This window comes from Balaenoptera physalus (assembly GCF_965194825.1).
Source record: "Balaenoptera physalus genome assembly, chromosome: X".
Lineage (NCBI taxonomy): Eukaryota > Metazoa > Chordata > Mammalia > Artiodactyla > Balaenopteridae > Balaenoptera > Balaenoptera physalus.
Window position 1 is genome coordinate 101,725,391 of NC_138903.1, and position 18,083 is coordinate 101,743,473.

The following is an 18,083-nucleotide window of genomic DNA, read 5'->3' on the forward strand; positions in this document are numbered from 1 at the left end:
TAAACATCTACTTAATCAGCCATGTAATAAGAAAATCAGTATAAGAAGAGCAGTAGCCACTTCTCTAATATTAACATATATAAGTAGAGTTGGTGGAAATTTGAAGAGTTGGCTAAGTAATTTACAGAGCAACGTTATTTTAAAATAATGATTTTTTAAGACAATAGTTTTTTATTTAGCTTCCCAAATTATAGTGAAGATAAAATTATGATTTGTGGAGATAAAATTATGACTTGTGGAACAGCTATTTTAATATAGACAAAGTCATTGATTCAGGGGGACTTCAATACACTCAAATACAAGTAGAAATAATCCAATAGTTCGACAAAGGGGATAAAGATTAGCTTTTAAAAATTTGACAATAAACTGTCAGTACAAAGTAGTTTAATCTATGCATCTCAGACAAAGAAGGGGCAGTCTTCTAAATAACCAGGCTTCAGACTTTGAACACTTATGAGTTATCTACTTGATGGTTTATTTGGTGATCCTTTTCCCCACCCTTTTTGATTATTAATTCTGTATGATATCTTCTTGTTACTTTCCTAGGATAGTTTCATCCACCAAGTACTAGTATAAACCTTCTTTAAGAATCACAGATATTTTAAAAAACAGTACGAACTAAACAAGTGGCAAAGCTGCTCTAAGAAAATCATTACTAAACTCAACATAAGCAATTTTTAAATTGCCTCTAATTTTGGAGTACATGCATGGCTTCTTTTAGCTGAGAGTTAACACTGCATTTACCTTTGACTAGTAGCTAGCCAAAGAACAGTTAAATAGTAAGCATACAGTCAAAGTAGGAGTCTTAAGTGGTACTTCCTGATATACAAAGATAATCTTACCCCAGATAAATTATTTTAAATCAAGACTAACAATAAACAAACAAAAACATTACAATGATTATGTTAAAACTTAAAAAGAAATTTTACAACTCCTGGTTGACTTGCAATTTTAAATAGCATTTCAGATTCTTCATTAATAAAGTTGGAATCTAAAACAATACAGTGTGAAAGGGAAAAACTACAACCAGAGAAGGTATAAAAACTCAAATCCTCTAAGGAATATATTCTTATACAAGATTACTCTTGACTTGTTGGACTCACTCAAATTTTAGTATTTTAACAGTAAACAAAAAATTTTAATTATCTACATCTAAGACATATAAGCAATAGCAACATATTTTAGAAGGAAGGATGCGATCATTCAATGGAGAAAACACTAGGTTCAGCATAAGAAAATTCTGGGATCTAATTTAAATTGTCTACAGATTACAAATTTTAAAAGTAAAATGTACTCCTTACTTTATGAACAAATATTATAAAATTTTAATGCCTTCAAAAATTAGACATAGTTATAACATTAATGTCACTCCATATTAATATTTAATCCATAAAGCTCTTATATTTGTATGCACTAACATCTGAAAAGGAGGATGAAGTAGAGAAACAGTTCAGAGAAAGAGAGGAATTAATTTTGTATAAATCTCAAAAAATAACAGAAATTATGTAGAGAAAACAAATTAACTAAATTAATGGTTCCTATTAGCTTTAAATTTGTTGATCTCATTTTCAAGCAATTAATTAACCAGTAACAGTATTACTGAGTACCTACTATGTACAAGGCAGTGCCAGGCGCTGTTTTGTACTGATTACAAAACTATCACAAAAACAAGACCTATGAAACATCATTTGATGTTGTATCTAGGCTAGAAAGAATAATTTGTCAGAGGGATAGATGAAAAACTAATACAACAATAGGAGAAAATTGAAAATATAGAAATGTTATATATGGCAATGTTAAAATCTAAAATTATGCACTCAAATGCTATTCTTAACACAATGAGAGAAATGGATGTTGTTGTGGGTTCTTATAAAATCAGTATTCTCTGTCCATAATGATAAATGCAATTTTTTCACCTGCCAGGTAGAGGAGGTAGAAACTCAACTATTTTTTAAGCTACACAGAGCAGGTGGTGGCTTGGTTCATCAAACCTCTTAAACCAATGGGGAGATCAATACTTTAATTATACTGAAGGGGGAAAACACACACAACCTCATAAGTAGCCAATTTTTAAAAAGCCCAGTTAAAAATGAATCATAGGAAAAGATTAGAAGATAAGATTCACAGAAAAGGGTGACAGAAAGTTATGGCAGAAGAAAAATGTCAATTGAGAATGAGGATACATTAGATATAGAAGGGATAAAGATGAGTGATATTTTCTAGTATGTTTTTTAATTCTATAAATGTAGTAGCAGTGCAAAAAAAGATACTGAGTGATTATTTTAAAAGAATAGTGGCCCCTAAAACCACACGTCTGTCATTGAATAAGTTTTAATAGTAATTATTTTTCAAAGCATCTTTGAAATGCCAGTATACTTTTTTAAGCTTCCCAAAACATGGTCATGTGATCCATAAACATTTATTGCTTTGAATAAGTAAAATGCTTAGTAGTTATCCATGTTAAGTGCACCAAAATTATTCTTTTAATTTTCTCAAAACAAAAAAATCTCAGATCTGCTTTATTATTTCAAAACTATAAATGCAGTACTCTCAGTACATGAAGATGGCAATAAAGCTGAACCTCAGCAGCACATAGAACTTTTTCTGTATTAAAAATGGACTTGCACTGATTTTACACTCATTAACACAATGTCCTCCTCATTGCCAATAACACGCATTTGGAGAAAGCCCAGCCAGAGGGAGAAATGCTCCTTGACCAAACTGTCAGTACAAAGTAGTTTGTACAGTACAAACAGACTAAAGTGAACCTGTGACTCTCAAATCGTCACACTGATTTAATCAACGATTATATAATTCAGTTCAATTTTAAGGAGTTTACACATATCCCAAGTAACTCAAAATCTGATAAAAAGCACACTATATACTTGTGACACGTACTTGGAAAAAAATGCTCATAACATATCTAATGCTACTGTGAGCTAAGGTGAATATCAACAATTATTATTATTTAGCACCAGGAATAAAAAAGAGATACCAAAGCAATAATTAAATATAATGACTAGATGAGTATAGTCTGTTAATTGTATATGTAACTTTATATTTCTCTCCTAAGTACTTCCTATTGTCTTTTAGTAGTTAGTCCCTTGAAATAGATCTTAAGATGGTCCTATTGTTTACTGTTTATTTGATAATCTTTAAATACTCAGATTTAATGATTATAAAAGTTGCCCACTTAAATCTCATTATTGAAAAAAATACCTGTTCTTCTGCTCTTGCTGCAATAACTGAGCAGCTATTTTCCTCAAATCAGTTACTTCTTTCAAACCATCATCTTCTTCCTCGGCAAGTAATTGCTCTTTCCCAAGTCTGAAAGGTGACACAAACATGGTTATCCAAAAAGTAAGGCAGATGATATTTTATGCCAGCTTCCAAACGTAGAAACCATTTTTTATTTTTAATAGCATGTGAAAGCTAAAATCCTATAATGTCCTTGTATTTAAAATGTTAAAATAAGAAATAAAGAATATTTAAGGAATATAAAAACATATCTATCCTCTCAATAGGAAACGTGGCATACTGGTTATATTAATATAATTAATAGCTAAAAGGTAAACTGCACCACCATTTTGTAATTTCTGAAATGTGTAATGGCCATAGTAGTTTAACAATGCATATTCTCCATCTTGAGTGTAATAAGGACCACAGAGCTCTATTTGGCCTATCTTTAGAGATAGAAAATGTTATGAAAATCTCTCATTTTATCAAGCCACTCTACTCTTATCAGTTTATTCATTTTGATTTTCAAAATCTCTATGTAAGATGTTTAAGTAGTGGAAATGCAAAATAGATTCAGATTGGCAATTTGCCAAAAATACTCATTAAACTATATAGTTTTATCATTCAAAAAGAACAAAGAAATTTTAAAATTGTCCTCCAAACTCTAGTAATTTTACCCCAAAGGTATTTCATTTAAAAAATGGTACCAAGCCTAAGACTCTGTATCTTTACCATATCTTGCATGCCATTGGAGACTCTCAAGTATAGGCAACTGTCCTCATGAGATAAGGTGAGAAAGTAAGAGAAGAATGAAGTATAGAGTACAAGACAAAGCACTGTATCTCCTTATGGGGTACCAGAGATGATTAATTAATGACTGTTAAAAAGTTACCAATGAGGTCATTTGGGGGAAGCACAATGCATAGAAAAGAGAAAAACTTGGGGATCAGAGAGAGAGAGAGCTAGGTTCACACCCGAGGTTCTAGTGGACACTAGCTAAGTAGTTCTAGACAAGAAACTTTAGTCTCTGAGCTTCACCTTCCTCATCTGTAAAAATGTGGACAATATCGACCCTATAGGATTTAGTGAAGATTAAGTAAGAAACATGGCAAAGCACATAGCACAGATCCTGGTATATGGTAGGTATTCAACAAATGCTCCTTCCTTCCTGCAGCTATGAAGTAACTTGAAGGAGTTACTGAAAAATGTGGTAGGTCATATTCCATCATTTCATAAGATAAATGATACAGAAAAGATCCAAAGTACAATTATTTTAATAAAATAGAGAAGTAAATACCCTTAAAATTACCATAACCAGTCTGATGAAACGGAAAGTGTATTAGACCAAGAGTCAGAACACCTGAGTTCCAGACATTTGAAACTCTAAGCCTCAGTATCCTAATTGGTCAAATTATGCCAATACCATCTGTTTTAAAGAGTTGTTAGATAGCTCAAATGAGGCAATGTACGGGAAGGTACAGGATTCTTCAGTAATAATAATAGGTGATATTATAATTACACTTATAGGGGAAAACAGTGTATATACTACACTCAACTTATATGTTCAGTATAATTTTCAGTTTAATTGAGGAATGCAGACAGATGAAATATTCACAAATTAACTATCTGAACTTAACAGGTAAATGAACAAAAAAAAAATTCGTTCAAGTAGAAGTACCTAAAGAATATTTCAAGTATTAGTAAGTAACATTTCAATTTGAGAACTAGTGTGTGCTTACCTTTTTTCATCTCCCAATTCTTCATTTTTCTGAGATTTTTCAGGGCCTTTTTCTTTTCCCTTATATAAAAGAAAGTTATCATTTTAAATTGTATTGTTCACTTTTGTGAGATTAAGGAGAACATGTTATTAACACTTGTTCAAAGTTTTCTTTACCTTCAGGAAAGCAACAAATGATCCAATAGGTGCATCTCCTTGTTCAGGAACTGCTACATCATCTGTGTTGGGGTCAGTAAAATCATACACCTCCTGGTCTAAGTGGAGATTAATATTTATTAGAAAACACGAATAGTAAACAGTATTCTCTGATACTGCAGTGCTTAGAAAAAAGTATATTTTCCCAATAAAAGAGTTGGCCAAAGATACTATAATTTTTTAAAGGCCATTTTTAATAAAATATTCATTTTTAATAAGAGCTATGTACATGATATAAAAATAGCAGACACCATATGAATTACCTTTCTGAGAGTCAGGTTTACTTCCTACTGAGTGACTGTCATTTCTTGATGTCTGCTCTCTATTTGATTCTGAGACTTGAGAATGAAGGCTGATTGTGTCGTCATCTGATGGCTGAACAGAATAAGCAAAAAGTAAAAATGAGGCGTTTTAAACATATGATAAGGATTAAGTTGCTTTAATATCACATTTTAAGTATAGAACATCTGATTTAAATCTCCAGTTTTCAAACCAAAAATTAATATGAGGTTTACTGTTCTGCTTTTTAAAACGTGCCTGCCTTTTTTTCATTTGAAGTCATAAAATGCAATGATGATCATATTTTTAAGCAAAAGAAATCAAGTGTGTGCAAGTGTCTATCTATTTCAAAGCTCTAATAAAATTTTAAAATAAAACAGTTCAGCAATAGAGAAGACTCACTTCCGTTGTAGACAATCGTTTCTCTCCATTATCACTTCCAATTCCAGAGTCAGGGCCATGATTTTTATTTGGATAAAAATCTTCCATACTATGGAAATACAAATTCTAAGGGCAGTTAGGGTTTTCTTCTTAAATAGATAATACATAATTGACGTAAAATTTCCCTAGATAATACAGTCTTACACATTTTTGATATGTAAGATCCTTAAAGACATGAGGAGAAAAATATCAGATCATACAAAACACTTTATTCATGTCCCTCATGTAATATTTTTCTTTCATGTGCTCTGTTGTAAAAACTTAACAATAGCTTATTATTTCTCCTGAGAGATTCAGAAAAGCAGACAGCCCTGCTAGAAAATTATCTTGATAAAGACCTATTTTTATCAGTTTGACAATTTCACCACAGAATGCTGAAATGTTTTTTAACTTTAATTCATAGTTTTTTTTTCATTATCTTTAAAAATATATTTTAGCTTTGTAAATAAGGCCCATTTAGTAATTAAGAAAAGAGAAAAAAGGCAAAAAAAGTCTGTGAAGCATTGAATAAGCAATTGTTTTGGTGTGAGGATAGAGCTGTCCTTGCAAATTTCTGAATTACAGTATACCACCCAGGTTGCAAAATATTTTTCACTTTAATTTGCAAATTTACTATACACTCTACACTGACCACTGATTATGTGCCAAGAATTGGGCTAGGTGCTTTAAAGGTAATACCTTATACATTCCTTGTGAAAACTCTAGCAGGTTATTGGTGCTTTCTCATTTTGCGGAAGAGGAAAGTGAGGCCAAGAGGGGTTGAAAAAATTGCCCAATGACATGCAACTTGCAAATGGCAGTCTAAATTTGTTCCCAAGATTATCTAACACTAAAGTCCCTGATCTTAATCACTATGCTATACTTCCTCCCCAAATACTGATTTTATACTTTTCAAAAGTATATCAACAAACTTAGGGAAGCAATTACCAAGTGTCAAGGCACTATGCTGAACACCTGAGATGAGATGAATTTTAAAATGTTTGGCTTCAAAGGGCTCTCAGCCCAGAGGGGAAGGGAGTATGTTTATATGTTTTGAAGAATATGACACAGGTAAATATAAAGTGCTGTGAGAAAAGAGAGATTAACTAATTCTCCTTAGTAAGGTTAGGAAAGGCCTCATCCAAGAAAGTGGCATTTGAGATGAATCTTGAAGGATGAAAAGAGGCAACAATTGCTAGCATTTGTTGAGTGTCTACATTGTGTTAGATACTATGCCAGGTACACATATTTTATTTATAATCCTTACATTATACAATTTATGCATTATTTCTTTTTACAAATGAAGATAATACAGCTTATAAAAGTTAACTTCCCAAGGGGAAAAATTATGACATTTACTGAATATTATTCATTGAACTAGTTGCCAAGCGCACATTTAATTCTCACAACAAGCTTATAAAGTGTGTATTGCTAACATTTTAAATAAAGAAACAGGCTCAGAGAGATTAAATAACTTACACAGCCCACAGAGGAATTAAGAGAGAGGTTAAACCATGATTAGAGCTGAAATCCATCTGACTCCACTGCACAATAATACATCCATGTACTATACTAAAATACATTGGTGTATTCGTAATAGATGATAATGATAATAATAAGCTATTTGTTGAGGAATTATTATGGGTAAGACGTTGTGTTAAGTACTCTATATACATTATTTCATTTAATCCTGACAGCATCCATATGATTATTTCCCTTTTCACATATAAGAAAGCTGAGAACCAGAGATATCATGACACAAGGACATATAGTTATTAAGGGTCGGAGAAGAGCTTCACAGGCATATTATGTCTGACTCCAAAAGGTGATGATAAGTATAGTTACTGTAATGCCTATGTAAAATAAAGAGTTTACAAAATAGTCAAGGCACGGAAAGTAGTAAGAACCATATAGCCAAGAACATGAGTGTGAAACTCAAAGTACGAGAACTTCCTAAGTAATTCAGTACCAGCTGTGAGTGAGAGATAAGCACACCCAAAAGCCAACTCATAAATAAACTCTATTGACCTGCACTGTCCAATACAGTAGCCACCAGTCATATATGGCTATTGAGCATCTGAAATGTGACTAGTCCAAATTGAGACATGCTATAAATGTAAAATACATACTAGATTTCAAAGATTTAAAAGGAAGAAAAAGAATGTGAAATAACTTACTAATTTTTTACATTTAATTATATGTTGAAATGACATTTTGATATATTGGGTTAAGTAACATACATTATTAAAATTAATTTCACCTGCTTATTACTTTTTTTAAGTGGGCTACAAGAAAATTTAAAATTACTTACGTGGCTCACATTGCCTTTCTATTGGATGGCACTGCTAGAGAACATCTCCAAAATATATCTCAATTCTGTCCACTCCTTTTAATCTCTACTGCAATAACCCTATTCAAGACCCCTTGATCTCTTGACAGTACCACAACAACCTAACTAGTCCCTGTACTTCTACTCTTGTATACTTCCAATGTATTCTCTCTGTAAGAGCCAAAATAGTTTTTTTTTAAACATAATTCAGATCATGTTATTCTCCTGTTTATAACTGTCCAATGACTTCCCACTGTACTTTAAATAAAATTCAAACTCCTTACCACAGCCTCCAAAGCCCCCACAAGACTTCAGCCCTGACTACCTCTCCAAAATCAACTTGTACCACAATGCTGGCCTCCCTTCAGTTTTTTTAACACACCAAGTTTCTTCCTAACTTAACGCCTTTGCACATGGCATTATTTCTGCCTGAAATGCTCTTCCCCTCACTCTTGCCACAGCTAGCTTTTCTCCTTCCAGGTCTTGACTTAAAACCTCACCTTCTCAAAGAGACATTCCCTGACCACACTCCTGAAACCTGTTCCTTTCTTTCAAAGCAGTCACCACAATTTGAAATTGTGTGTGTGTGTGTGTGTGTGTGTGTGTGTGTGTGTGAGTTCTTGCTTTATTTACTGACTGACATCCTCCACTAGAATGTGAGCTTCATGAGGGCCAAGGCCAATGTGTATATAATTCAACAAAACATACTCTGAACCTGCCGGTAGGCATTCAACTGATATTTTTAAAATAAATAAATGACTAATACAATGAATGCTGTTACTAAAGTAATTTTTAAATAAATATAAAGCATACTAATAGAGATTAGTATATGAATTAATTCTAATTTTTATAGAATTGTTTGGTCTACTATCATTTATAATATTAAACAAAATAATCTTTCGGAACTAAATTTAATGTTCTGATATTTAATTCTACTGAGGCAACAAAAATATTCAAGAAAAAGTCCTATTTGGGAATTCAAGAACTTGCACTGTTAACAACAGTATACTCTCATCCAACTCCAAATTATTTTCCATTCTACTGGACAGAATTATGTTTTCATAAAATTGTTCAGACCAATCTACATCTCCAAAGGATGAATTAAAAACAAAATATCAAATCTAACATTTCAAAATCTCATGAGTAGAAAAACACCAATATCATAGAGAACATCAATGATAACTCAACTTTGATCCAGACATAAAGAATATGAAGGTGAAAGGTATCCCGAAATGTCTTGCTCTTCCACTAACCTCAGTTCAAAGTCAAATTCTACTTGTTATTTGAAACGTACAACAGTGATCACAGGAGAAAATTAACAGTTGTCAAGTGCTGAGAAATTAGTGTTTCTGTACTATAATGTCAAATTTTTACATTTTACTACTAAAAGCTTTAATAATAAATTTTTGAGAAAATTCCGAATGTATTCTAGTATACCAAAAGTTCATTCTATGATGGTGATATTTCACTTCAGCCAATTATTTAACACTGGGCCAATCAGTCTAAGTATATTCAGTACACTCGAGATTAATAAATATCTTTTATATAGAAAGAAGACACAATCATCATGAAATGAGACTGTCAGAATATTACATTACCTGTCTGTGAGAGGTTGGGAGGGCATTCTTTTACTCAATGATGGAAGATCCAGAGAATCTGGTTTCTTATCCATTCTGCAACATGCTTGGATATTTAAGTATTTAAATATGTGTACTTTACCTTTTAAACATATCTGTCAATAAATAATAAAGATTTAATTATATAGGTCCAAATATAAATGTCATCTACCAATTTATTGATAAATTTTAATAATCTCAAATTATTCAGAGACATAACAATTATGAGAGATACTCTGCATATTTAAATAATTTGTACTTCTGACACTAGGTGAAAAAAATCTGACAACACTGATACCAACTAAAATTCTATTGCGGTCTCTGTTCTTATTAGAAAAAATAAGTTAATTTTTCTGTATTTCACTGGGTTTTTTTGTTAAAAGCACAATGTACAAACCACTAAACAATATAAAATTTATAATTCATGAAAGTTGCCTTTATTCGAAAAAAATGAAAAGAAATATATTCATTGTAGTGGTGAGAACAGAAAACAATAATAATCCATGTAATTCTTTAAAGTAATCTCATCAGAATCACTAAGTCATTTGGGCTAAACATTGGAACAAAAAAGCTAATCAAAAGAATGTAAATATAGGAAAAATGAATTTGTTGAAAGGTGTGATGGTAGGCCAGTTAGAATAAAATAAAGCTTTAAATGGTCAATTCAACTAAGATAATATCATGAAAAGTTATTTACATTGGTGATAAAGAAAAGGAATAACGAAGGGAAAAATACTATGTGAAAGAAAATATTCTATATAAAAAAGATAGACAATGCACAGTAGGGAAACAGTAAGTCAGCTTTACAAAGGTTAACTACAGTCACCATAAGTGTTATCGAATAAATATTTCTCAAAAATTAGAATAAAAAATGTTTTGTTTTATGGGCACACATAACCTAGCAACACACAAAAACAATGAACAAAGAAAACAGTAAGAAAAGTACAGTAAAATGTAATTAACATTCCACGTAGAAAGGATAAATCTAATAGATACCAGATCTGACCTGACCACTGAAAAACTTCATTTAAAAGGAAAATTTAAAACATCTGAGCTATTAGAATATAAATACATTACCAATTAAAATGTATCCTATTATCTGTCCAAACTATTTTTAAAAATTATCTCTTATTTCCAAATTAAATGATGGCAAATTACTTTCTTTTGTAAATTTAATTTATATCATAATAATTCATGTACAGTTTTAAAAATCAAAGTGAATTACAAAACTGATAACAAAAAATTAATCCCCCATTCCACCCCTTTCAATCTCTAAGACCCAGTCCCCACATTCAACTCTTTCAGTTGGTTTCTACTTTTTACCTTCATATTTATAAATAACATGGGTCTAATGCTATTTTTTTATTTTTCAATTATATATTTTATTTATTGAGGTCTTACTAAGGAAGATGAGGACTTAGATTCCTTATGTTACCACTACCACTGAGGCATGAGATAGATGGGCCCCAGGCTGAGCAGCTGGAACCTGTCCCCTGTGGACAGATACTCCAAGATAAAGATAATGGCAGGAGCAAGGAGGAGCTGAGTCCTGCTTGGATGAAAGATAAAGAGACCATGTATTTCTCATTCTTGAGGTCAAGGAGACCTCCCCAACTACACATGAGCAGAAAGGTTCCTCAGAGGTCAGAGAAGGGAGGGGGCCCCAGACCATAATATGTTTGGTCAACTTCCCAAAAATCCTTGCATTGGAATCCATCTGGCTGAAAGAGGCATGCGCACACAGGAGAGGACCCTGAGTTAAACCAAATATGGACTCAGAGCCAGGCAAAGCGAGATGATTGGCCAGAGGAAACCCGGAAGAACTGCCCTATATAAGTGACTTGAATCACCTCTCTGGTGCGCTCCTGCTCATTAGGGAGGACGCCCACACCCTTTCTCTCCAGGTGTGTATCTCAGCCTTGCTTCTGTCTTAACAGTTTCTCTGTGTGCTCTCCCACTTGTGCTGTGTCTCTAAACTTTGTACCTGTTTTTACAGTTTTTGCCTCCTTGAAACATTCTTGCTTTCAAACGTGGCAAGAGCCAGGGAAACTTTGTTTCTAGCCTCTAGCCCCTGGTGGTCTAGTGGCTAGGATTCCTGGTTTTCACCCAGGTTACCCAGGTTCAATTCCTGGGCAGGGAATTAAGATCTCGCTTCAAGCCATCGCTCACTGCTGTCTCCACGAGATCACCACCACTATCATATATCATCAAACCACCTTCTTCCCATCCCCAATCCCTACCAACTCATATAAACATACTTCCTCCCTCTTCAGAAGCATAACGTAGTGGTTAGACCATGGATTCTGGAGTCAGACTACCTTGGTCTGAAACCAGGCTCCACCATATGCTAGCCGTGTGACCTTGGACAAGTCACTAAACATCTATGCCTCTGTTTCCTCATATAAAATGAGGTATAATGACAGTACCTGTTTTATAGGGTTGCTATAAGAAATGAATTAATGGATGTAAAGCATTTTCAACAGTGCCTGGAGCATGGTAAGTGCCATATAAATCTTTGCTATTATTATAACTATGTCACAATTTTTCATTAAATCAAAATCCAGTATGTACAATATTATGACCAAGAAAATATTCACAGATGAACTACATAGGTTAGTTAGATTACACTTCCTTTCTCCTGTAAGTTTTTGTTTTTCCTAAAATGACTACTTGTCCCATTTTTTTCCTTTGCATAATTTTCTGTATGCCTATTACTAATTCATTCCTGACTCTGACATAACTGTAAAACATCACTCCATACTGACAAACACATCAAGTCAGCTATCAACTTCTTTCTTCTTTTTCTATTTTCTTTTTGGAGACAACCCCCCTATTCCAAATTGACTTGTTGCTCTCTAGGTCTATGCATACCTGTTTATCTTGGACATGAATTCTTTCTCAATTTACTCCCTCATTTTGATATAGTATACCCTCTGCTAGCTTCCTAGTAAAGGGTGCAGGAGAGCTAAAATTTCTGAGATCTTTCATGTTTGAAACTTTTTTCTATCTTACATTTAACTGATAGTATGACTTTATAAAGTTGGAAATATTTCCTCAGTCTTTGAAGGCATCATTCTAACATCCTCTAGCTTCCCATGCTGCTGCTGAGAAGTCATTCTGATTACCACCGCTATGAATGTGACCCATTTTGTTTCAATGGAAGCCTTTCAGTGTTTTTGGTCTGTCTTTCATGTTAGAAATTATTTCTGCAATATCTAGTGATCCATTGCTGTCTGTTCATTTTCAAAAGTGAAACAATAAGAAGCCAAATGGAAGCTCTATGTATGAGGGAGAAGTTTATCAACGGTGAGCCTCACTGTCTAGATTTCAGACAGTGACTGCACACTTCTTCAGGGGCCTGCCAATGATCAGTATATCTATAGGTCTTCTCTCCTAGTTCAATCAGTTTACCAAGAGAGAAATCCACCAACTCTGCCTGAGATATATAAGAGAGGCTGCAAGTATTCTGGGAACCAAGCAAGAGACATCTACTGGAGAGTCCCAGCATTCAGTATGTAAGCATTCACTGTTTCCAGTATGGGGTCTCACCCCTACCCACAGCTGTACCTGGAGCCCCTGACTCTGGTTGAGTCTCTCTATAGCTGTGCTGTCCAATACAGCAGTCACTAGCCACATGTGGCTATTTAAATTTAAATTTAAATTTAATCTAAATAAAACTAAAAATGCAATTCTTCAGTCACACTATGTACTTTCAAGTGCTCATTAGCCACTTGTGGCTACCACACTGCAGGTTTAGAACATTTCCATCATCACAGAAAGTTCTAATAGACAGTGCTGCTCTAAAGAGTAAACTCCAGGCTTATATTGAGGCAAGGAACGATACTCCTTTGGCTGCTGAGCTGAGGAGGAGAATCTGAGAGAATCCACCTACTCCTCAGAGTAAACGCTAGGCTTCTGCTAAGGCAAGGGAGGGGAAGTCATGTAGCTGTGGAGCTAAGGACAAGAATCAGAGTGTAAACTTAGACCTGTAGTATCAAATATGTTAACCACTAGCCATGTAAACCTATTTAAATTTCAACTAATCAAAATGAAATTAAATTGAAAATTTGGTTCCTTAGTCGCACTAGCCATATTTCAAGTACTCAATAGCAAGTGGCTATGGTATTAGACATCACATGTTATAGAACACTCCAATCATTCAGAAAGTTTACTGGATATCAAAGCCTTAAATATTCTACAGACCTTCATGTTTTCAGTCTTTCATATCTATATTTATAGTTACATGATTCCTTCAATAATCACGAAAGAAACACTCAAGCCATTCCCAGGTTTAACACAGTAAAATCAACTTGCTTCTTGTTGCCTTCTCCCACAGCAGACACAGTTTCAGCTTTCCCCATCCTGCTAGGGCAGCTACTACCAGGACCCCAGCCAGCCTAAAAAGGCACCTCCTTTGCAATGAGTGGAATGCACCTTTGTAGGAAGAAAAAGGCAACCTGTCTTCTGGATGTATACAAACCCAGTGCCAGGGCACGTAGCTTAGAAATAGAGTGCAGGCTGGCATTTCACTACCATATGCCTCTTCAGCCAGATACTCTTGTGCAGTGTAAGTAGAGATCCTAGTTACCACTATTTCACTTATTTTCCATTTTCCAAAATTCTGTTGCCATCTCTCCCCTGCTGTCCTCTTCTGTCTCATTCTTTGCCCTCGTGGGTTTACAGCTTAGTGTATTCCTATGCTATCATTTTAGTGGATTCCACGTGGATTTAATTCTCAAACTGAAAGTATGAATTAAAACTTTTCCACTTGTATATTTTTCTTTCTGTTATGATTCCACCTATCAGTGCTAAAACTGTATTCCAATCAATCACACAACAAATCTCAAGTAGATATATACCTGAGTAGGACAGAGGTAGAGACTCCATAGTCTATCCTTTTAAAATAACATAGACAACCAGAATGATCAGTTCACAAGCAGAAAGCTGATATCTGGGTGATCCAAATCCTATTCTCTAGAAAGTACGCTAAACATCCTGCCAAAGTGAAAAAGTCACTTCTCAGAAAAACTCTTTGAGACAATACCTCAAAAACAAATTGACTCTTAATTCTGATGCGTTTTGATTTACCGGTAACAGATATAATTCTTAATAAAAATAGAAGAAACAAGTATCATTTTTTAAAATTACAAACCTGCGCTGGTGGTACCTGCAATGGATTGTTATCCAAAATTATTACTTGTAAATGATGCAGCTTCCTGTAACAAACTGGAATTTCGGTCACTTTATTACAAGAGAAATCCAGCTTGACTAAGGGAAGATCTCCTAATTCTGTTCAGGAATAAAAAATAATTAAATTAAATTCTACATAGGTACTCTCTTATTCACATGAGTAAGAACAGTGAGCATCTTACCATCTGGCAATACATGAAGATTATTTCTTCTTATATTTAGCTCTCTAAGTGATTGTAATTTTCCCATTTGTTGGGGAAGAACCTGAATCTCATTGCAGCTAATATCCTAAGGAAAACAAGAAAATAAAATTATAACAAACTAACAGAGAAATAGAGATGTATTTCAACTTTTAAATTAAAGCACATGGCTAATAGCTAGTAAAAGTCACCTCTAATGTCATTTCTCTAAACATTGATTATCAGGCAGATTTCCATTTATATTACATCGTGAAATCAACCCAGCACAGTTAACATAAATTTTTCTGTGCAAAAATGTAAGGTTACAACTTAGTACTACATAAGTCAGCCTTTTGAAAATCTCAACTAAAGACCACTCTTACCAACTAAAAACAGAAGTAAGGATGATCCAGGTGCTCTTCATTCATAGGTAAAAATGAAAGACAACTATCGATCATTGTGATAATTTGTCAATTATAGTAGTTGTTTTGAGATACTTGGTTGGGCAGAAGCTGAGAAAGTCAAGGATTTACAGATGTGAGCTGAAGAACCAAAGACCATGGTCAGAATAGATTTAACTAAACCTATTTCTCAAAGGGATACAAAACATGAGGGATCATAAGCTCAAAATTTTGTGGCTCACGTCATAACCAAAAGGCATTCTAGGAGATCTAATCAGAAATGTCCCAGGGTTAAGTTAAAATGCAAACCCCAATTTAAAGGTAAACAATACCACATTTCCATAATAAGAGGATAAAGGCACAGCTTAAGTTATTTACCTGTGGTCCCTCTCCCTCCCCTTTCTTACTATCACATCAAAAAAAAAGGGAAGAAAAATCTGCAACAAGATCTCAGGCAGCAGTTATTCCAGACACACTGAAAATGAAATTCATGTTGTACTGCAACTGCCCCCAATTGCCAACTTTCTGGAACTGACATTAGTTTGGAGAGAGAGGAGTGGCACATACATATATTGTTTTATCAAAAGTAAAAAAGGCAGGAGGGTAAATTCAAAAGAAGATAAAGAATATTAAATAATATCTAATCATCTAACCCACAGATGATTTTAAAAATGTATCCTACATACTTCTTTCAAACTATATCTAAGGCATCTTCATTCAACAACAAATATTTATCAAATACAAACTGTTTGTTAGGCACTGTTGTAGGTGCCGGGGACACATCAATGAATAAAACAAACAAAAATTCCTGCCTTCATAGCTCCTTATGGAACTTGCATTCTAACAAGGGGAGTAGATTATACAATATGCTAGAAGGTGATAAGTGCTATGGAAGAAAAAAACAGAGCAGGGTAAAGGAAAATGGCAGTACTAGTAATAGTGGGGAGGGATATTAGCAATTTAGATTGTTTCATGAAGAAGCTGATATTTGAGCAATATTATCAGAGGTGAGAGTATGAGCCATGCCAATACATAAGAAAGGAATATTCCATACAGAAGGAACAATAAATGTAAAGGCTCTTAAGCAAAGCATGTGTGAAATGTACTAAGAACAGCAAGGAATCCCATGTAGCTAGAGGGAAGTGGACAAGGGGAAGGCTAGGATGGAGGGAGGGGCAAGACTTCGGCTTTTACTCAGAGACATGGGCAGGTACCAGAAACTTTTAAACAGAGGTATGACATAATCTGACTTATGTTTTGACAGGATCACCTTAGCTGTTGTGTTGAAGATAGGTTATTGTCCAAACGATGGATAATAAAATTTTGGGAAAATGCCCATTAAAGCAAATACTATGGCTTCCTCCCGAAGGTGCCTAATACTGAAGATTTCCATACAAAAAAATCCATAAAAATTTGATAGGTAGCTGCCACTTCCCAGAAGAAATAAACCCAGGCACAGGATACTGACCCACTCACCAATGGGTACTCTACAAAATACTCTGCTGGGGATTGAAGGCCTGAGAGTATTTCCTAGATCTAATGACAGAACTTCACTACAGCTGGCTACCACACTCTTATGGAATAGTGTCCTGGGAAAACATTCCAATGACAGGTAATACCCACAAATTCATTGTGTGATTTAAAACTGTCAATTAGCCAGCCTAATGCAACCTACCCACCATAACTAATTTTGAGAGTTTAAAGCACAATAAATTGGGCATATACCCTGAGAAAACCAGAATTCAAAAAGAGTCATATACCAAAATGTTCATTGCAGCTCTATTTACAATAGCCAGGACATGGAAGCAACCTAAGTGTCCATCAACAGATGAATGGATAAAGAAGATGTGGCACATATATACAATGGAATATTACTCAGCCATAAAAGGAAACGAAATTGAGTTATTTGTAGTGAGGCGGATGGACCTAGAGTCTGTCATACAGAGTGAAGTAAGTCAGAAAGAGAAAAACAAATACCGTATGCTAACACATATATATGGAATCTAAGAAAAAAAAAAAAAAAAGGTCATGAAGAACCTAGGGGCAAGACGGGAATAAAGACACAGACCTACTAGAGAATGGACTTGAGGATATGGGGAGGGGGAAGGGTAAGCTGTGACAAAGTGAGAGAGTGGCATGGACATATATACACTACCAAACGTAAAATAGATAGCTAGTGGGAAGCAGCCGCATAGCACAGGGAGATCAGCTCCGTGCTTTGTGACCACCTAGAGGGGTGGGATAGGGAGGGTAGGAGGGAGGGAGACGCAAGAGGGAAGAGATATGGGAACATATATATATGTATAACTGATTCACTTGGTTATAAAGCAGAAACTAACACACCATTGTAAAGTAATTATACTCCAGTAAAGATGTTAAAAAAATTTTTTAAAAAAGCACAATAATTTTATAGTGCCTACTAAAATAATGGTTAATATTTTTTCACATTCTATTTAAATAAAAATACTACACTAAATCTAAAAATCCTAAATATTTTTG

General features: G+C 34.1%; 1 protein-coding gene and 1 long non-coding RNA gene across 3 annotated transcripts in view; one reads left to right on the forward strand and one right to left on the reverse strand.

Annotated features, from left to right (window-relative positions):
* LOC309652106 overlaps nucleotides 1–18,083 on the forward strand; it is an 89,004-nt gene that overhangs the window by 62,838 nt on the left and 8,083 nt on the right. The gene's annotated exons all lie outside the window — the stretch shown is intronic.
* LRCH2 (leucine rich repeats and calponin homology domain containing 2) overlaps nucleotides 1–18,083 on the reverse strand; it is a 92,448-nt gene that overhangs the window by 36,520 nt on the left and 37,845 nt on the right. For both annotated transcript variants that reach the window (XM_082445506.1, XM_082445507.1), the window contains exons 4-11: nucleotides 15,187–15,292; nucleotides 14,967–15,103; nucleotides 9,797–9,930; nucleotides 5,852–5,939; nucleotides 5,434–5,545; nucleotides 5,132–5,229; nucleotides 4,977–5,035; nucleotides 3,220–3,327 (exon numbers count right to left, since the gene is read on the reverse strand). In XM_082445506.1, coding sequence (XP_082301632.1) covers nucleotides 3,220–3,327; nucleotides 4,977–5,035; nucleotides 5,132–5,229; nucleotides 5,434–5,545; nucleotides 5,852–5,939; nucleotides 9,797–9,930; nucleotides 14,967–15,103; nucleotides 15,187–15,292 — 842 coding nt within the window. The remainder of the gene's footprint in view (nucleotides 1–3,219; nucleotides 3,328–4,976; nucleotides 5,036–5,131; nucleotides 5,230–5,433; nucleotides 5,546–5,851; nucleotides 5,940–9,796; nucleotides 9,931–14,966; nucleotides 15,104–15,186; nucleotides 15,293–18,083) is intronic.